Source organism: Drosophila sulfurigaster, chromosome 3 (assembly GCF_023558435.1).
Source record: "Drosophila sulfurigaster albostrigata strain 15112-1811.04 chromosome 3, ASM2355843v2, whole genome shotgun sequence".
In the NCBI taxonomy this organism is placed as follows: Eukaryota; Metazoa; Arthropoda; class Insecta; order Diptera; family Drosophilidae; genus Drosophila; species Drosophila sulfurigaster.
In genome coordinates this window covers 5,019,216-5,041,266 of record NC_084883.1, presented here as the reverse complement: position 1 = coordinate 5,041,266, position 22,051 = coordinate 5,019,216, and the positions used below count along the sequence as shown (strand labels likewise).

General features: G+C 38.9%; 1 protein-coding gene across 25 annotated transcripts in view; it reads left to right on the top strand.

Annotated features, from left to right (window-relative positions):
- LOC133844720 (heterogeneous nuclear ribonucleoprotein L) overlaps window positions 1–22,051 on the top strand; it is a 139,267-nt gene that overhangs the window by 104,661 nt on the left and 12,555 nt on the right. For 9 of the 25 annotated variants that reach the window (XM_062278829.1, XM_062278845.1, XM_062278838.1 and 6 more), the window contains 3 exons: window positions 4,219–4,266; window positions 15,282–15,463; window positions 15,774–15,866. In XM_062278829.1, coding sequence (XP_062134813.1) covers window positions 4,219–4,266; window positions 15,282–15,463; window positions 15,774–15,866 — 323 coding nt within the window. Of the gene's footprint in view, window positions 1–3,245; window positions 3,817–4,218; window positions 4,267–15,107; window positions 15,464–15,773; window positions 15,867–22,051 lie in introns of those variants that run through there. The other 16 variants (XM_062278834.1, XM_062278835.1, XM_062278836.1 and 13 more) reach the window with 5 other exon arrangements.

Below are 22,051 nucleotides of genomic sequence, written 5' to 3'. Positions count from 1 at the left end.
GGCACTCGGCGAGGGGAACTCGATGACTTTTATTTGTGGATATTTTTGCAAAGAGTGCAAATCGAAATATGCGTAAGTTTGTGCCACCAAATAATAGAGAAAAGGAAGCAAGATGCGAGAGAGAAATGAAGCGAGAGAGGGGAAGAGTAAACATTGTTGCAGCGAAAGTTGCCCTAGCTTTACACACTAGAGGATATGACTGTGGATGTGGCTATTACTATGATACTGTTACTGCTAGCTCTTGGCCATAAATGCCGCTGCTGCTGGCCATAAAAATGCGGAGCAATTGCCAATCGCACGTTAGAGCCACTGACAAACCGGACAAAAGGAAGTGAATGTTGAAACAATGTTGATAAAATGCAGCACAAAAGAAAAGCCAAATATAAAATATGTGTATTTTAAAAGGAAAACTCTTTTTTTTTCGAAATTTAAGCTAGTTGATTTATCAACTGTTGGAATATTATTAGCTATGGCATGCGACGTATGTGTTAGCCTTGAGAATTTTACAAATTTATATAATTAAAATGTAGACAACATTCTTAGAATACCAGATGCCATAAAATGTGCTGCACCACAATGAAAATTTAATGTAATTTAATTTAAAGAAAGATGCGTCTAGTATGTCTGCAGTATAATGACTCCTCAGTGTGTAGACCATAAATATGCCAAAATAACAATGGGGTCCATTCGTGGCAACTGTGTGTGTGTGTGTGTTGTATCTCTAGGTTTCTCTATTTCTCGTGTCTCTGGCAGTGCTGACAGGCAAATCTAATAAGCATAATGAATGAAACAGCAGCCAGAGAGCAGAGCAAGAGAGGAGGGGAGAAAGAAAGAGGTGGGAGACACAGCAACCAGCTGAGTTTCTGTTTTCGCTCAACGTGTTGAACTTGTGCTGTCACCTGTGAAGGCAATGACAAACCATCCCCCCAAACCTCCCTGCGACTGTGACTGTGACTGGGCCATGTGGCATGTGGCATGTGGCAAATATGTGTATCATGAAATTTACACCGCATTTCGGCTGTCCGCTCGCTCTCTCTCTTGTTGTGTGCGCAATTCTTTGTCTTTTGTATGTTTAATTAATTTCTATATTAGATACACTTCATTAAAATGGCTTTAGTTATGCATTTTTGCCTCTTTTGTTTGCTATTTCTGTCAACAAAACACACAAATGATTGAGTTGCGCAAATGTGACACAGTTATGCCAAAAGAAAAACTACTTGTATCTTATATCTGCGTATTTGTATCTATAAGATGCATTCACAAGACATGCGCTAATGCCTGCTTAATGGCTTGTAAGTGATCTATGACACAGACTTGCCACCTATCTAAGCTTAAGCCTATATATTCATTTAATTCATCAAATTCCGTTTCAAGTGGGTGACCCCAACCCCAACCTCAGCCTTAGTTACAGATACAGTTACAGTTTCTCATGCTCTTCTCTCGCTGACTGTTGTCAACTCTGGCAGCAGCAGCAGCAGCAACAACCCGGTGCCAAGCAATTAACGCACTTTGAGCTGCACAGAAACTGGGTCAAGTGTGTGAGAGGGGAAAAAGGAGGAGGGTGTAGTTGGAGAGGTTCACTAAAGTTGCTGAAGTGCGCTGGCACTTCTAGTCGTCTAATGAAATGCATTTCAGTTCTCATTAGGCAGGCCATTTTGTGATTTAACCATGAAAGCTGTAACACTCTATCTGTGTGCGTAACCTATGTGTGTGTGTATGAGTGTGGGTGTAATAAAGTACAGTTGTGCTTGTTAAAAGTGTAACTTGTGCAGAATAAATTAAATCAGTGTCAACTTTAGTTGAGCGACATTTAAAACAAGGCTTTATGTTTTAAAAAACAGACAAATATTTATAAATTAATTTGTTGCCTTAAAGAGGATTTTCAATTTAAATTTCAACTTGATGACATTTACTGTGATACATTTCGTGAAATAACGAAGACAACCACAACAACAATCAAAACTCAACATAAAGCCTAATGGCAACCCTCCTCCAACGCCAACGACGCAAAGTAAAAGCAATTTTCTTGCAACAGATGAACAAAAAAGAAACACAAAATAAAAAAAAAAACGGTTAAAGTGCTTTTCTATTGTGTGTGACCTCGTCTGCTCCTGTTTCATTCATTGTGTTAATTTTGCATACAATTAAAGAGATTTTTTTGCCATTGTTGATGCTAATGTCGTGGCTGTTTTCGTTGTTGTTGTTGCTGTTGCTGTTAGTACTTTGTTTATGGAACTTGTAATCTTCTGGCACTTAATGCAATTTTGATGTTTCTGCGTCACCTGCTGTTGATTTCGAGCAAACAAATTGTGCAAATAAAACAAAACTTTGCATTTGCATTTGCGGTTAAAGTTTTCATCGTTGTTCTTTTACTTCTTGTCGCTGTTGTTGCACATTCACCATTTTTTGCGCTCCTTGGACAGTGCAAATTTTCTTGCCACATTTTACAAATGTGTTGTGTGCCATCGCCATCTCTCTTGCACTTCACCTTCCCTCAGTTGTCAGTTGCATGGCATTTTTGGCACTTGCCACAATGGCCGCGTTCCACACTCACACTCCACATCCAACATACACACACACACACACACACACAGAGTCAAACACATATGCATTGAGCATGTCGAGTCATTCTCTCTGCGCGCTGTTCCATGCCCATGAGTCCCGCCCCCTTTTAAAAAGGTGGCAAACACGCAACGCCTGTGGCATGAAGCCTTTTTGGCAGCATCCTGCTGCAACTTTGCTTTGTCATGTGCAATATTTCGTTGCTCGGCGCTTTGTGGCAAAGTGTCTTTTGTTCAAGAAGTCGACGTAACTCGAACCCTAAAAACATAGCATGCGGCGCAGCAGGAAAAGTGTGAGAAAAACAAAGACAACTGAAATTTCATCCTTAGTATTTAGGCAAAAAGCTTGCGAAATTAGTTGTAACGGAAGTTGGCCAAGAGTTTTCGTTCTTGGTTTTTTTTTCGTCCGAAACCTAAAAAGCAAACTACGAATTCTCGAAAAGTTGTCCTTTTCAATATATACAAAAAAAAAAAAATTAGTATACTGAAAATCCCAAGAATCGAAATATTTAATTGCTTCATCGATTATTATCGAATTGATTATCGATATGTTTGATTAAAATCTGACCACACCTCAGTCTGTATTGTGACGTTGCACATGTCGCTTCGAGCGAAATTAATTAAAAGTTTATTTAATTGGATCAGAGTAGGCTCTGTGAATTTGAGACCTAAATAAAAACAACGTCAATGAAAATCATTCAACATTGAGTCGGCTTACTGAAAAGTGTTGCTTCAAAAAAAAAAAACTTTAGCGAAAATAAAAGTCACGTGAAAAAAAGCAAATCATTTATTTATTTTTAAAGTTGTTTGCGAATTTCGAGCGTGAGTGTGTTGAAGAAAGTGCTAGAACAACAAGATATTGGCAATTGATACGAAGCAATACAGTGAAGAGTATTTCTTGTGACACGGTCTATGGATAACTTAAAGGGCAACATAACTGGCGCGTATTTGTGGCAACCACCGCAGCAATCGCAGTCGACGCTAATGCAACAATCGTCGGTGCCACCGCCACCGCAACAACCGCCGGCGACGCCGCCATTGCTGAATTGTTTGCCGCAACCCGTGCGTCGATTTGCCGGCAATAAGAATTACAATTACATGCAGAGTCAGGCACAGGCGGCTAGTCTGTTAATGGGCAGCGCCACACCTGGTGGCCATCTGATGGGCTTGGGTGGCCCATCGGACAACCCCAATGGCTATCGCAAGCGCCAACCGATGCCAACTGGTTATAGTCCAGCTGGTTATCAACATAATGGTAAGCGGCGCACAACGTGACAAAGCAGAAAAATAGTTGTATGTGTGTGTGACATGACTTGACACATTATTTGTTCAGTGTTGCAAAATGCATTTATGATGTGTTGTAAAACACAGCATTTGGTGCAGTCACTATTTACCGTGATTTGTGCAGTGTTGTAAAACACGCCATGTATTTTTAAGCTCTCAACTTTACCTATTATCCAACACAACATTTGTCGCTAAACACATTGAATAGCTATCCAAATTGAATTGTACTACTCACTCACTGTTTGAATGGTTTCTATACAAAAATATATATAAATACATATTGCAAATATTTATATATATTTCGCAAGTATTTCAACAATCGAACAATTTAACTAAACCATACATTTTTCTCCATTTTCTTTTCTATTTTCAGGTAAGTCGCTGTTTTCTATACCCGAAAATGTTGTTGTGCTTGAGAGCCGTAAGTACATTTGAAACTAAATTCACAATATATTCAATAAACACACAGAATGCACCCAATACACAACACACCTACATACAATACACAAATACAATACACACTACACTACTACTATTACACTTTATTCATTCTAAGGCCAACAATTGCTATAAATCGAGTGACGTTCCAATGCAATTGTTTAGAGAAAATGTAAATAAAACAAATACTGAATGGAGATCAAAAGCAATGAATAATTGCGTTTCGCAATTTATTAAATTCATATCCGTCTCCCTCTAGTTGCAAATTGCAATTTTCTTCCTTTTTATTTTTATTTTGTATTTTTTTCTTCTTTTTCCTATTATCGTACATTTATGAATTTTCAATTGCATTTTGCTTTGCCATCGTCTCTATTATAATGCTGATGACGCTATCAATTTTTATTTGTTCGTCTTCGGTTGCCCTTTTTTGCAATTTGCATAATTTTCAATACACCCGCAATTTTCATGGGAAAAATATCGTTGAATGGGTTTGAGTATTTTTGGAAAATCTTCTGCACTTCAGCACGTGCTCTCTTTGGCACTAGAATTTTAGCATTATAGTTATTGACGTATCTTCCTTTGACCAAAATGCAACAGATATTGCCAAACAAGCAAATAGGAACAGAGAACGACTTTTTCAATTGTGACAATTTTCTACGCAGCATTTCGCATTATTTTGTGTGGCTAACAAATTGCAGCCATTTTCTTAATAGGCCGCAACAAAATTTAACGCCCAACTCATTCGAGAATGTCATAAAAATATTAAATGACCATTTAAATAATTATGTGCTCTCAGACACACACAAACACACGCGTTGTCGGTAATTAAAATAAATGTTTTTGAATCTCAATAATTGGCAAATAAATTAATTTTAATTGCTAAACTGAGAAAATTACGTTTTATATATACACAAAGACTAAAATCGAATGTGCTGAAGAGAGAAGAGAACTTTCACGATTCTTGCTCTCTTTAGTTCTTCTCTCGGATTTATTTTTGTATAAACGATTTTGTGTGTTGCTTTCGACTAACCAATTGCGAGCATTGGCCACGCCCACATTGGCTGGCTGCCCCCCGAAAGCAAATGTCGCAGGTGGCGAGAGATGGCAGAATAAAATGAGACGGCAAAAACACTTAAAAATACATAAAAATACCAATGGGCTATTATTCAAGGGGGTGGGTCACATTCTTTTTTTTTTGCTCAGTATTTTTTGTCAAATTTATGGCTGCCGTGTGAAGATTTTTACTCAAAAGATGTTGATGGCTTTTCCAAGGGATCAACATGAAAACCACTCAAGATTTATGTGCATGTTCATTAAAAGCGCCAGCATTTTTTTGGACCCCCATCAGCTCCCCTCTTCACACACACACAGGCAAACCACACACACACACACACACGTGTAAATTAAACGCGCGACTTTATTTGCTGTGGGGCGCATATTTTTGTCAGGGGTTATCAGTGGTAGCCAAAAAGGCAAAGTTCAGTTCTGTTTGTTTATCTTTCTGTTGCTGCTGTGCACAGCTGTTGGCCAAACAGCAAGAAAAAACTGATACACATACATATGCATTTATATGTGTGTTTTTGTGCGACTTTGGTTGCTTAATTTCAGTTTTTGTAGGTGTGAAGTTGTTTGCCGTCCCTCCTCCTTCCCTCCTCACACCTACCCGCCCACTCTCGGCTGGTATTTGCCCTCTGTTTTTGTTGATTGTGGCTTACTTTTCCTGATTGGCAGCGTATGTCCACTTTTCTCTCACATATGTGCGCCTATATATGTATATGTTTTTCTTCTACTTATTTTCATTATATTCCCCCCCTGCTGTTTCTGTTGATATTTGTTTACGTAATGCGGAGAGTTTTTTTTTTGCTTCTGCGTTTAGTTTATTACATCCAGGCGCAACTGTAATTAATTGAATTAACTTTTTTTGGATTGTGGGGAGAACTTGAAATTTGCTTTGTAAATAGTTGAAGTACGTGTGAAGTGGGCTTTATTAATTTGTGTAAATGAAAACCAAGGAAATTATTTAATTTTCAAATTGCATTTTCACTTACCTGAACAAATTTAACTAAAATTAAGTGAATGAAATTCCTTTTGAAATAGCGGACTCCCCATTGTGCGCTGCTTACCTTATGCCGAAAAAATAAATAAGAATCAACAAATTTTTGAGCAATCCTTCGCAGTGGAAACTGTCGCTCGTAAATCATTTGGCTGTTGCTGCTGGCGGCCAACAAAAACTCTCGCAATAAATTAATTCATAGTGAAATACACAAACAACAAAAAGAACAATTTCGGATAACCACAGTTGTAGAGATGCCCCAACATAAATATAAATTGTGTCGCTTGCATTTTATGGTAATTCAATAAATTGAAAATGACAAATTGTGTCGTGTTGCGGTCGCTTGAATGGCCTCAGGATTAAGCCAGCAACCGATTGAGAAAAGTATGGCGAGGGGGAGGAAACACCCACACATACACACACACACTCTAGTTTGTAGAGAAGGGATGCGAAAATGTGTTGCGACAGGCGCATAATTAAATCCATGTTGGGGAAACAATAAAAGTTGCCATTCACAAATGATTTTAAAGCTGTTGCTGTTGTTGTAGGCCTGAGAGTAGAGCGGCTTGTGGGCGTGACGCGTTCGCTTGGTCGAAACATCAATCAATCAAAAGCGATCAATCAAACTCTTGTCAACAAGAAGCAGCACACGGACGAAGCGTTGCACGCATCCATCTGATGATGATGCTGCTTCGGCCGCTGCCTCCGCTTGTTGCCGCTGCCTGTCGCTAGATGGCGTGTCGAACAAGAAGAATGTCGCGCTGTCGAACCAACTTTCTGACTGCCAGCCTCCGCCTCCGCTCTTAACGAGCACTAATGGGCAAAACGCACCACCCTCTGAACGAAGAATGAAACTATTGAACCAAAAATGTTCAAGTGGTTTTTCATGGGGAGAGGGAAGGAGGCGTGCAACTCGCTCTCACGGCACGCAATATTGCGTCGATTATCTTCAATCAAATGCACGTGATTGATGACTACTCGTCACAGCGGCAGCACAGAATATGGGATAATATCACGTCTATATTATGATGCTAGCTACTTTCCAGTTTTCAAGCTCTAAACAATGCCAAACGCAATTCATCAGCATCAAATCAGAGGTTACAAGAAAGATGCGACAAATATTACCTTAGCTTATAACACGGCTCAATCTCTACCTTCGCAATAAAGTGTCTTTAGAAATGTTTTCTAAATTCGATGTAATTGCTTTTCTAACTAGGGAAATAATTCTACATTTTACGTATAAATTCAACTTAAATTTATATTTTTAATTCATTCATGATTTAAATTTGCTTTTTAGTGAATGTCAGAGTTAAACCTGCATGTTATTTTCATAATTTTTCCCGTAAAGTTGAATTATTTCTTTGCGTTGAACATGGCTTTTAAACATTGAAAGAAATTATAATTTCATTATTCTTCTTTTCAATTTGTTGTAGTCCCTTTACTTTCACTTTTCTCTAATATTTCCCATCATTTGCATGCAAATCATGGAATAAACGTTGCGCATAATCAACAAACAGTTACAGTTCACTCCCTTCTTCTTCTTGCCACATGCACACATACACACACAGAAGTAATTGACCACATGTACCCAGGCCAAGTGATCCACTATGCAATGCTTCCTTTTCTCTTCATTTCCCCCTCCTTTGGTCCCCTATGGCATCCACGCATAATTTGCCTAGACTGCTGCTAAATGTTGCTGATGATTTTCTTTAATGTTCCATTACATATTTTTATGAGGCAAAGTACTAAGGCCACCCGCTACTCCCACTCTTCAGCTCCCTCTCTCTGCCCCATGTCAAGCAACCAGCTGCCTGTCTATGGTCACATTTGCCTAATTTATTCCGACAGCCGCGTTGCTGCTGCTGCCTCTGCTGCTGTTGTGGCAGTTGCTGTTGCGCTGTTTCTGTTTGCTACTTCTAATAATTTGTAATTAATTTTCGCAGCTGGCCTAAGGAGAGAAAAACTGTAGCAAGTTTTCAACAACATTTTTGCCTATTCATAAAAAATGTTTTGCACATTCTTTTTTCCTACATAAATTAATTAATTTTGCATTTAACTAATGCGTTTGGCATTTTACAAAAGTTGCCACTTGCAACGCTGTTGCTGCTGCTTTTGCCCCTGTTGCAGATTGCGCTCGCTTATAAATTACAATATCAAAATTGTCCATCAATTTTGGCCATCGCTTGTGCAGCAACAGCAACAACAACAGCAGCAACGAGCACGCTAATGCCAAAAGGCATTATCGATTTTCGCTTTTTTCCACCCTCCCTCAAACAGTAGTTATCAGCAACAGTAGCGAACACAAAAAGAGAACGAAAAAAAACAACTAGTAAAAAACGAATGGAACCAAACTGGCAACTTAATCAATTCGAAACGAGGCCCTAAGCAACCAGAGCAAATTGTCGCCCACTCGACTCGTTGCTGCGCAATTTGTTTAATAAATAAAACAATATTTGTGGCCCCCCATTTACAGTGGGCACTCGCCAAGTGCAACATTTGCAGTAAGCAAAGTCACGTCGAGTGCTCACTGTATTTGATTAGGAGCAACACAAATGATGGCCATTAAGTTGCGAAAAATGTCATAAGCTTGGAATACTTACTAAACCAACAAATGAAAATGGAAAGAAGTGTTGATGAGAGGGGGGAACCAAGCTGGCCGCAATGGCAATACATCAAACCGCAAGCTTACGAGGGTAGAGAGAGTGGAGAGTGGAGAGTAGAGTGTGGTTTAGGGTAGTTTTTAGTGGGACAAACAAACACGCCATGTTATCATCGAACTATCTATCGCATCGTCGGTACTTTGGTCTGTTGGCATTCCCTTCGCTTTGCTTTTCTTTTTGGCAACTCGATTTCGATAGGTATTAGATGTGTGAAGCAGCTTGGTTTGGAAAGAAAAGGGGGGGGAGGGAATATATCTAGAAAAGTAGTCGGAAATTGAAGTGCAATACGAAAAGGAACTCGTGATGGCAATGGGCAGATTGTTGATAGACAAAATTGGGAAGTCTTTGACGACACAAATATGCTAGAGGGGGGAGCGGGAGGCAAGGAGAGGGAGAACACTGATTGCAGATGTGTGTGTTTGCATGCCATTAAAGCGCAGCAACGTTGACCATAGCTTGCAAAATGTTTACCAATGCGATAATTAGGCCAGGCCAAGAGAATGGCAGACAAGCCAAACGCAGTGTCAATTTGCTGTGCACACACACTTCTCAGAATTATAGAAGAGAATGTGTGTTTGTGGCCTTTGGCAGCTCTCTGTTAACACAAAGCCAAACAAAAAGCAACTTAAATGGCATTTTACGCTTCTAATTATGCTATTCCTATCTCTATGCGAATTCCCTGCAACAATTACACGAGTTTATGTTATTCAAATCCGCCGTAAATGTAATTAAGCTCATGAGTATTAAACGTTAATTTATTTCGCCACCAACTGGCGAAGTGGCTTGTTAAACCTTGCAACGAAATGATAGCAACAAAAATTGTGGAAACTCACTCGCAAATCCTTTTTGCCGTATTCTCGGATGGAGGAATGAGGAGTGAAGCGATGTTGAAATACTTAGAATTGGGGTTCGGTTTCTCTGGTCGCGTGTCGCATATAAATTGGCTCATTGCCTGCTTCTTGTGTGTCGTAATTTCATTTTGATAAGCATTTTTTCTTATTCTTTGCGCTCTTTTTTGTTACTCCTTTTCCTTCTTATTATCGCGCATTTTGCATTTGTCTTGAATAGATTTGAAATATGCATAAAATGTAGATTTTGGAAGCGGAAAGAATAAAGATTTATTAACTTAATTCTGTATATAAATGTTGTAAATAAAGCGCAGTGTACATTTTAAAATTAGTATCAATTAGTCGCTATTAACTCATTTAAATGTATATAATAAATATTATTGCAAAATAATTTGCTGAAATGAAAATATTTCATTCTGCTTTTTTTTAAATTCCAAAATTAATTATTATTATTATTTTTTTTTTTTTTTTCATATTAAATACAAATAAATGTAAATGTTAAATGTTTAATAGAAATGTACAAAAATCAAAATATTTATTTATCGAATTTTAACAAATATTTTAGTATTGCAATGAATTTCAAATTGATCGGAATGGTTCTTTTCACTGTCCTTAAATATTCCTAAATTAATGCTAATAATATTGTGAATGTATTCAATAGTCATATCCTAAATTGTATCTCGACACACAAGCTGTATCTAAAATGTTTTGCTATTTCCCAGAGCAAATCAGTTTTGCTTTATTCGCAAATTTTATGCGTTGCCGAAAAGTTTATTGTAAATGTTTGTCGCTCTGCTGCTTTGGCATCGACAACATTAAAAACCAATCAAGCTCATTGTCACATAATCAGCTCACACACACAGACACATATATAGTCCATCAGTTTAGCTATCCACACATACTGAAACGAATATTTTTTATAAAATCCTGTCGCTTGGCTGCTATCGTATGACGCACACACACACACAAACAACGCAGTCAACTCTTTGCTGTCACATAATAGTTTTGGCTTATGAAAACAAATTCAATTTGGAAGCTGCTTATGGAAATGTTTATGCAAGACGTGCACAAACTGGGGGAAAATACAGGGAGTAAAAGGGGGAGGGAGGAGAAGGTGGGAGCGCAAGGGGAGGATGGCTGCAAAATTAATGTCACATGGCACAGAGAAGTGAGCTCGTAGTGTGGGCGTGGGCGTTGGGCGTGGCTGCAATGCATTTTAGTCAGATAAACAAGCTGGTTGACAATGCTACAGGAAGCGCAGCAAACACTGGTGGATAGTGAGACGGGAAGGGGAGGGGGATGATGATGACTCTTGGTACAGTTGCGCAGCGAGTTGCAGCAGCAAAGTTGACTCTGACAAATTGAAAATCATTGAACAGCGAAAGTAAAATGCACACCTAAGCGACAACAGCAGTGTGTGGAGCAGGGGGAGGAGAGGGAGAATGGGGGTTGCGCAAGTAACGGTTAACGGGGTAGATTACACAATGTGGTAGCTGTTGTGGCTTAGTGAAAAATAGTGTAGCATACATTTAAGCAAATTGCAATTAAGGTTAGCAGCGTTTGCACAATGCTTTGTTTGGGCCATGCGATGTGCCACCATGCCCCTATTGGCAACGACTCTCTCCCCCTCCTCACGCTCTACACCCCTCTCTCGGCAGTTGTTGGCGTAACCATTGCCATTTGCCGCTCGACAAAGTGCGCCAATATGCCACAAAGTATGCAACAATTTGCAGCATAAATACTTTGTTCGCTTCAAGTGGGCAATGCTCTCCCCCTCCCTCCTTCTATCCCTCTCGCACTCTCTCTTTCGCTCTTATTCTACGTTATGCACTCTGTGCAATAAACGCCACATAAATGTTGCATATGCCGAATGGGTTGCATTTTATTTATCCTGGCTTTTGGCTCGTGCTGCTGCTGTTGCATGCCTGCCTCCCTGCCTGCCTGTCTGCTCCTTTGCCCCCACCAAGAGCAATGGCACGAGGCCGTTTTAATGGATCTATGTGCCCCATTTTGTTGCCATTTTTCACTTGCAGCACATCAGGTTCGCCATGTTGCACTTTTCTAGCAAATTGATGAACGCCTCTGCTGCTGCTGCTGTTGCTTCTCTCGAAGGGTTGTGCTAGTATTTATAGTAGGTTCTTGTTGCTTGCTCTGTGTTAGCAATGTGTGGCAATGTTTGTGCCTCGTTGATTTTATGTTTATTTAGTTGTCATAAAACATGCCAGCTGCTGTTCAATTTGTGGCTTCGTCAGCATAAAAGTTGCACAAATACGCCACTGTTGCCACACTTCACGAATATTATTTTTTACTTGGAAATTGCATTTGACTTCTGACAATTGCAATAATAATAATAACATATAAATGGATTTGCACCAAACTGCATTCAAGAAAATTATTAAAAGTTATTCTTGTTTGCCACAAAATGAGAAAATCATAATGTAGCTTTGCACTGTTGCCAAACTTCATCGAAGAGAATATTCGTCGCCAACTTAACAAATAATAAGTTGAGTTAAGTCCTGCAAATAGCCGCAATCGTGTTTGAAAACTAACTTTTGCAACTTGCCAGTTATTAGTGCACTGTTGCCAAACTTCCACCAATTCACATTATTGCACAAACAATTGTTTGTGTGTATGGTCCACGTGTCGTATGAGAAACTCCTGCCGTCGTCGTCGCATGCAAATCTCACGCCACAACGTGGTAAATTGCCGTCGCACACTTAACGCTTCATAAAAACTAAACTGCAACTTCCGGACACTCACTTGTGAGAACTCCTCTGAACTTCTTCTGCCTGCCACCAGCCGCTTTGCTCATAATCTAAAATAATTTGTGCGCGTGGAAAATTTACACCTGAGCGCCGCCGTCCGTCGTCGCCTTGCGTGTGAAAAAATTTTCCAGCAATTGCATGCAACAATTCCCGAAATGCTTAAGCATTTTAGGCACGCTTCCGACCACCGCCCTGTTGTGAATTTTCTTTTGAAATGGACCCCGAAAACTCGAGCAGCAATTTCGCTTGGCTGCGCGTCACGCATACGCCCCATGCGCCGTCCAAACAAATCAGCGACTCCAGACTGTGAATTTCAATTAAAGCTTGAGTGAGCGAATGATGGAGGAGGACTCTGGTGTATGTATGTGTTGTGACCGTAGTTAAAATGAATGACTATGTTTACCTCTTCTGTACAACGCGAGCGACAAGTGCTGATTTCCTTTAGCTTGCCTCAGGCTGTGGCACGTTTCGAATAGATATACTAAACACACGTATATATTGACTATATTACTAGCTGCCGGCAAATGTGTTGTGTGTGAGTGCCGAAAAATTTATCTTGGCTTATTTGCTTAGGGCCAAGTTTTAAATTAAAACGTGCTGGCAACTTTTTTTGATTGGCCTGCTGTGTCAGCTACAGCTTAACGCTTCAAAAAAAAATTGTACGCAAAATGCAAAACAGATTAAAAGCTTTGCCATTTAAATAAATTATACAAGTTGTGCAAAGAATTGCGAAGGGGAAACTATGTGATACCCTGAAAATAAAGAATAGATATTTCTATAGATATATTAATACATATATCAAGTGCTACACTGTTGCCAAACTTCATCCATTTATTTTCTTTGAAAATAAGTGCGAAGAGGAAACTGTGATATCGTATAAAGAATAGATATTTATAGAATTAGTATGAGAATCACAATGTACTTTTGCACTGTTGTCAAACTACTATTTCTTAGTCACCAACTACAAACTTTTGCACCTTAAGATTACCAAAATATGTGCATTATAATAAGTAAGGAAAATATCTTATTTAAAATAACATTCTTGTTGCAAGTCACTTGCTATTTAGGGTATAATTCACTGCTTGCTATTTAGCCAAACCAAAATGGCTAGCGTCAAAACTAACAAGCAAAAACAAGTAGAACAAACAGGAAGTGCCGAACAACAGGCAACGCATAAGGAAGCTGCAAGCTGCGACAAGACAACTACTAAAAATTCTATGCAGATTTTTATATAAATATTGTGTCGGGTAGTCCTTGGAACCACGAACGCAATAAACAAACAGTTGCCACTGGCAATTGGCAACTAAATCAAATCAAAACAGAAGAATATAGTTGGGAGGAGAAAAAGAATGCAAATTGAGTGTCTGACATGACATTGATAAAGTTGCAAATCTTGCAGCAAGTTTAAAGTTCCAACCAATAAGTGATTAAAGTGAAATCTGCCTTTTGGCCTGCCTCTACGCTCCTCGCTCACATGTGTTGAAAGTTAATTAAAAGTCTTGCCAACTTGCTCTATGGGTTATTGCCATATTCCTCGCGACATTCTGACAGTTTGTAACGCATTTTGCTTTAATTATAACGCCTAGATGGATGGAGGAAAATGGGAGCCTTGGTTTTACGAGAACTTCGTGCTGTGGTTTTAATTTTTATTTTTTTTTTTGTTGAAGGGATTTTTGGAATTGTGCCCGCTAAATCTTTGCTACACTCTTTGCTTGTTATTGGTCTCTGTCGATGGCGTTTTTCGAGAGCTGCCCGCTACTGCCTCTTGTTGACAATTTCTGTGTATTGCTGTGGTCGAAAACCGATTATTGTGCGAGAGCGCACAGTGGGATGTTTTCATTGTATATAGTCGAAAACTCTGCATTCCCTAAAATATTCAATTCACTTCTAAAAATACATCTGTGCTTTTATTTTAATAAAATGTCAGTTGCGTTTTTATGCCATTGTAGCTCGGCTTTTAACTCGTTTTTTTGCCTGAAGCTCGCAGCAACCATAAAGCAAAGCAAAATGCCGGGAAAAGGACTGCAGCAAAGCAAAGCAGCAGCACTCTTGGTTATTTCCGCAAAATTCGCTTGTTTTCGTTTTTATTTTCTACACTCTAGTGTAGGCCAAAAATTCAATTAACTCGCTTGCCAAAACCACAAACTGCCAGGCTCCAAAGCCGCTGCCCCCTTTTGGTGTTGTCCCCTTTTCAACGGCTTGCTTATTGCCACTTAAAAACGGAACGGAACTTGAAAATGTACGCAACTTTTGGCCAAAAGAGAAATTTATAATTTTGCATGCAACAACAATGAAAAAGAACAGAATTCATTAATTTTAATCAATCTTAATTTTAAGTTTTATAAGTTTATGTTTTTTGATTAAATCAAAATGCGTTTCTTTCGTTTTTTTTTGTTTCGTTTTTTATGTTTATCCTTATGTTTTTTGTAAAAATTGTTGTTGCATGCAAATGAATAACACAAATGTTTGAAACAATGTTTGTGCACCACAAAATGTAGTTGCAACTATACAAACACAACATCGCAACAACAACCACCACCACCACCACCACAACAATCAACAACAACACCACCAACAACAACAACAACATCATCAACAACACCACCACCAACAACACCATCAACAACAACTTGTTGCCCCAGCTCAACCGCACAATCTTGTTCCATTTAAAGAGCCACCACTATTGGGACCAGGCACCGCCTTCCCGCCATTCGGAGCACCCGAATACCATCCCACCCAGCCGGACAACTGGAAAGGAGCCGCTATCCATCCAACTGGCCTCATGAAGGAGCCCACCGGAGTCGTTGCCGGCCGCAATGCGCCAGTCGCTTTTGCCCAGCAGGGCCAAGCTCAGGTGAGTAAAACGATCAGCACACAGAATTATTCCCACCCCCTCTCCTTCCTCCTTTCTCTCTGGCAATTTTCATAAATATAAATATAATTTTCTTTTTAATTTTCATTTACGATTTTTGCACACGCTGCAGCAATCTTTGCCAGAGCGAAAGAGAGCGAGCATAATCTTGCCACATCCCAAATCCCCGCTTTTCGGTGCAGCTGCAGCTGCTGCAAAACTGCAGCTGATGCAACTGGACAGCATTTTAATTAACTTGTTGTTGCGTTCTTCCTTCCCTTATCCTCCGTTTTTTTTTCTCTTTCATCCTCAGGGCGCTGTCATGATGGTCTATGGCATGGACCATGACACTTCCAACACAGATAAGCTCTTCAATTTGGTCTGCCTGTATGGCAATGTCGCACGGGTAAGTCTCTCCTTCTCTCTCTTTCACACACTCTATGTTGCTATCTCTTTTGCTCGCTTCTCGCTGGCAAACCTAATTAATTTGTTAACTATATCTCGTGACTGGGCTGCTCAATCTGGCTTTTTATTGATTTATCACCGGGGATAAAGCCTAAAGACGAGTTAATTATTATTTATGACAGTTACATATATGGGGACAGATATTATGTGGGGCATTTATATTTTATATAAACCTATGTGACCAAAATAACAATTAGAATTGTTGCTAGTTTCAATTTTAAAGTAGTTATGAAAATAATCGATAAAATTAGATTGTGGCAAAAAGAAATACATATATCGTAACAAAATAATAACTGTAGTGACAGAAAAGATTGTAGATTGGTCTGTTTTAATTATAAAATGATAAAATATAACAAATAGAATATATGATTGCGAAGGGAGGCATAAAATTATAATAATTGAGATTGTTTTGGACAAATATTAAATACTTCCAAATGACACTCTCAAGTTATCTTTTAGTGACAGTATGTTGGTCTAGTTAAACAAATTAATTACATTTAACAAAAAATAATATATTTTATTGCACTAGACGCAATAATATATATGTATTGTGAGTAAATACTGTAGAAGTAATTGTCTTACCCATATCCCATATCCACGTAAACGTTTAAAGCTTCACTTTTTTATAGCAGAACGAGTTGTATAAAATGTGACCTTTTAAAATAAAATGGGGTTTCAACGAGGAAATTGAGGCGAGTCCTTAAGAGTTGCACTTAGCCAGATGACACAAAAAAGAAGCGCGCTTTTCGCCGGGAAAAGTATTATTTTCTTTTTGTGGATTCTTGAAAAAAGGTGTTGCTAACACAACCACAATATAATGTGCGTATATGTGTGTAAAAGTGTCTGTGCTCCATTTGTAAATGTGCAAATAAAACGAAAAGCAATAAAATGAAAGCAGAGAGCAAAACCCAAAGCTAAGACTGAGCCTCAAGCTGGACAGTTGCTGGGCCGACGAAAGACATTTAGATAAAGCGTTTTAGATTAATGCCAGACATGTGCTGTCGCATGGCCAAGCCAAGAGGGTGGAGAGAGCCAGGCAGGGATGGGAAAGAGGGGGAAGGGTAAGGGAATGTGGTCCATCAAAGAGGCCTGCGGGCAGCAATCAATGCAGCGTCATCAGCTTTCCACAAAATCTGAAAGCAATTGATGCAAGAGCAAAAAAAGAAAAATGAAAAAATGCCCCCTGGTTGATTGAGAAATTCGGGACAATATTTTCTGGGGCAAATAAATCAAAATATATCCCATTAAGAAAAGAGCGAAAAGAAGCGACACACGCAACCTTTGCCGACAAATGACAATTCAAATGGGCTCATTGTGAGTTGCGCTTGGGGAACATTTAGCACAACTATTGTGCCAGTGCCACGCCCACTTACTGCAGCCCCTAGCTCGAAACAACAATAGAAGAGGAGCAATGTATAAAATGTAAAAAAAAAGTCAAAATGGTCGTCGCGACATCAAAGTCAGAATGTTAAAAAGGCTCCTCGTTGGCAACATCAGGATTCTCGCTTTCATTTTATTGCCACTAAGTTGTCGCTCTCTCTCGGTCTCTCGCTCTCTGGGGCAAGGATAACAACTTCACCTTACTCTCTTGTTTCTTTGTTCCGATTTTGCTTTGTTTACTTTTTATGCCAGTTAGCGACAAAGCGCAGTTTCCCTTGATGTTTTTCTTGTTGCTGCTTGCACATAACATTCAAAATGTCTGGAGAATTGCCCAAAATCGCAAGAGCACATTAATTTAATGTCTGGGGCACAAAGGTTCAGTATATGAATTTTAGAATTTCAATGTCATATTTAAAGCATTTCTCCGAGAATCAAATATTTCCATATTGCATCTGCAGTTGCTAAATTGAACCTAAGTAGAGTCAGTATATTTAAGTACTTTATGGTATATTGTAAGAATAATACCGCACTGTGTTTTGTTATTTTCCCTTGATTTAAAAAGCAAACATTTCACAAATAAAATTCAGTATATTTAGTATTTTATAGAGTATATTCTAAGAATAAAACAGTTTAGATTTCTTCCTTATTTCTACTTCATGTTAAATACAATAGCTACACACCACAAATAGAATTCAGGATATTTAGTATTATTTTCAGCCAACTTGTTTTCCTTAAATTTAAAAGAGATTCTTCCCCTATTGCACTTTTTGAAAGTATTCATATTTCTATATTATCGATTTAAAACCTTTTAGCACTCGATTGTCCTCGGTGGCAACCCTTTTACTTAAGCATATTGCCAACCCTATTTGGCAACTAATTTCCGGTTCATAACTCCTTGCAGCATTCAGCAATTTTTCAACAAGCGCGCACCATTAGCCAATAATTTAACAGCCTTGCGCTTCATCAACATCCAAATCCAGACACAAGCACACACACAAGCAGATTGTCCCTGGATTTTTACTCCCATCCACAATTAAATGCAATTTACGCGCAAACAAAAAGACCAGAAACTAAAAGCAAAAATCCCCCCCAACCAAGCAACTGACAAGCACAAAGCGATGGGCGCTCGGTCAGTGGTCAAGAAGAGAGAGATGACAGGGAAGGGGAGGAAGGGGAGTCTTTGGTCGGGGATTGGTTGAAATAGTTAGTTGGATAGTTGGCCGACACTGGCTGGTTGGCTAGTAGTTGGCTGGCTGGCTGACTGGTTAGTTGGCCAAAGGACGATAATTCAAGGCGAGGGCAAGGCAAGGCAATTTAGTTCACATTTTTGTTGTTTTTATTGCTGCTGCTGCAGCTGAGATTTATTACAAACTTCCTGCCCGAGACGGAAACTACTCATTAGCCATTAAAAATGATTATGCGCAAACATTATTCACTGGCTTTAAGCCACAATCATACATTTCTCCATCGCTTTCTCTCTCGTTCTCTTTCCTTAAGCTTTCGCTCTCGCCCTCACACACACCACACACACACACCTCACTCCTTCTCTCTTCTTACATTGCCAACCTCATTATAAAACTAACGCACACACACACACTTGTGCTGTCTGCTCAGAGGTGTGTATGTCTCCTTCATGTGTGTATGTGTGAGTGGAGGGCACATCAGTTTATGGTCCGACATGTTTGAATTGCGAATGAGAAATTGATGGGCACTCAATCAAAGTGCTACTGCCTGCCGCCTGCTCAGGATACGGATCCGTAACTGTTCTGCCTCTGCCTGGTGTTAATGTGCGTCCCTTGGGAGCAACCTCCACACTCGAAGGCGACCTCATTTTTAAGGCATGTGCTGTGGATTAGCGTACAAAAAAAAATAATAACGAAACACATGCTCTTTGACCTTCTTAAAGCGTAGGGCAGCTTAAAGATAGATTTAAAAATAAAATAGGATTTGGTACCCAAATCTCTTTGGCGTTAAATTTAGTTTGTACAAAAAATGAGCAGCAAAAAATATTTGATTATCCCTCTCGAATACAAACAGCAATCAAGCAACAGATGGGCCAAACAGTTCCTCGCTTTCCCTCCTTCCTTCTCTCTTTTAAGTTTGTGTGATTTGTAATTTTTAAAGCATTCCATTTTGCAGTCGTTCGAGATGTGTGTTGCATATTTTATGGGGCGTCTGTTGTTGTTGCTTTTCCAGTCAATCTCTCTTCCGTGTTGTGCGTGCTACAATCTATCCGTACAGAGCGGGAGGAGCAACATTGAAAGCAATCTGGTTAATTATTTTTGGCGCTATGAAGTCATCACCAAATTGTTTTCCTTTCAGGTTAAATGGCTTGACAAAATGAAGGCTGAAAAGCCAAAAGTTGCTGACAGTGCGCGACTCTGCTGCAAATGTCCAAAACTGCTGCGAAATGTCTTTAAAAGGCAGCAAGTAAAAACAGAAACAAGAACAAAACAATCACACGCACTCAATTAAATGCGCATTAAAAAAGCATTTGTTCCTCGCTTTTGCCCCTTATGGGGAATTTTCGACTGTGTCGCGTGGCAAAAGGAGTGTGGAGTGGGTAAAAGGGGGTGAGAGAGGTGGTGCTTTGGGAATTGGGAATCAGCAACTCTCCTAGGTCAGCCATTGCAGCCAATATTCTTTCTATTGTTGTCATACGCATTGTTGTTGCTCCCGTTGTTACTTATATTGTTGTTGTTGTTCTTGGTGCACAGCGCGTGAGCAATTAAATCAAACGGCAGCAGACGCCACGCTACATTGAGCAGGAAAACAAAGAACAATTATGTTTTAATAGGGTATCATAGGGTATACCATGCTGCGCCATTGACCTTCTCCTTGTTCATTTACAATTCACAAAACTTATTCCAACTCAATGATATTTGAAAATATACAAAAAAAAAAATAATATCAAAAATAATAATTTAAAATGTAAGATTTTTTTTAATTTGATAAGTATAAAATACATTATTTGAATAGAAATAAATAAATTAAATTGAATTAATTCTCATTTATATCAATATTTAAATTAATTTTAGCTTCAATTAAATTTATTAAATTTCATATTTAAACAGATACTAAGCTGTTCTATTAAATTAAATGAAATCTAAATTAAATTCGTAATTCATTGTGATCACATTTAGGTTGTATAGAGTATTTTCGTAGTCAACCTTTGGATTCCATTTCTTGTTGGTTTAATTAACGCAACATACGCATGAAAGTATTTGATGGGGATTGTCAGTGGCTGGTTGGCCAAGAGCGGTGAGTGGAGAGAGGAAGCAGCAGGGAGAGGAGAGGCAAAGGAGCTAGAGAGCTGGCTGGGCTAACTGGTAAAGGGCAACAGCACAGCTCATTAGACACGCACCGAAATGATGATTGTCGCTCTCATAGTAGAACCTGCTGTTTGCTGCTTGCTGCTTGCTGCTAGCTGCCGTCTGCTGACCAGTGTGACCAGTCAGCCATGAAGAAGCGCTCTTTGATTTGTGGATGATGGTGAATTGTGGCGCCTGTTTTGCGTGTCCTGAGTATTATCCTTAGCGTATGTGAGGGGGTCAGCAGAACAGAACAATTCTAGCTACTGATTCCATAATGCTCTTTTGTTTTAGCCTGTCAGCTATGTTACTTGGGGGAATTCGCGGACTCGGCTATCTGCGCTCTTTCTGCTTCACTGATTTATGGTCTATATTTATTTATACACATTTTTATTTTCGGTTTCATTTTATTTTTATATGATTTCTAGCCCCAACAGCAGCAGCAGCGTCACATTGTGTTTCGTGTCTGGCTTCACTCAACAATAAATAAATATACAGAGAGTGGAGAGGGGGAACTACGTTTTCGATAAGCCTCATTTAGTTTTCATTCACTTGCTCCCCTCTCTCTCTCTCTCTCTCTCTCTCTCGCTTCATTCAAGCGTATGCATTTCGATATACTTTATTCTGACGTATATTATGTGTATTGCTTTTTATATAGGAGAGGAGAGCCCATAAGCAAACCCTAATTCCACTTGGGACTGCGACCAGTTGATAACCATTTTGGTTTTTGTTTAGCTTCATGCTTAAATTTTAATATCCACAACGCAACAGCGATGAGATAGTATTTGTACACACATGGACTATAATCTCTTTTGGGCTTTTTTATTTAAATTATTCACTGCTTAATTGATGTGCAATTTGAATGGGGCAAATTAAACAATTCATATTTGATGTTCTGTTAGTGTTCACAATATAAATATTTACTCGAGGAATTTAATAAATTGGTTTAAATACATTTCTCCCGCATCAAATAGAGTAAACAAAGAAATACACAGAAATATCAACCTCAAATTAAATAAGTGATATCATTTATAGTTGAACAATTATCGTAAACTATTTCCTATTATCATTCGGCTTCTGAATTGCACGCCACTTGTTTGACAAGTTGCCAGCAGCAGCAAACAAACAATTTGCCCGTCACTTTCAAGTAGAAACTAGCCCAAGACCATATTTTGGGCCAAATAATTGCAAACTATTTTACTGCGGCTGTTACATAAATATAAAATATAAATATATATAAATTGTATAGCAAAATCTGGCAATTTTAACAGACTTAAATGACATTTGGCAAAGCCATTTAAAACATATTCCAGTGCATTTTTAATGCGTGTTGCGTCAAATTAAGGCATAGCAAATAAACAACAAAAAACAACTGAGACAACAGAAATTCACGAAAAGCAATTTTTGAGCAGTTTGTGGAAAACTCGTTTTCACT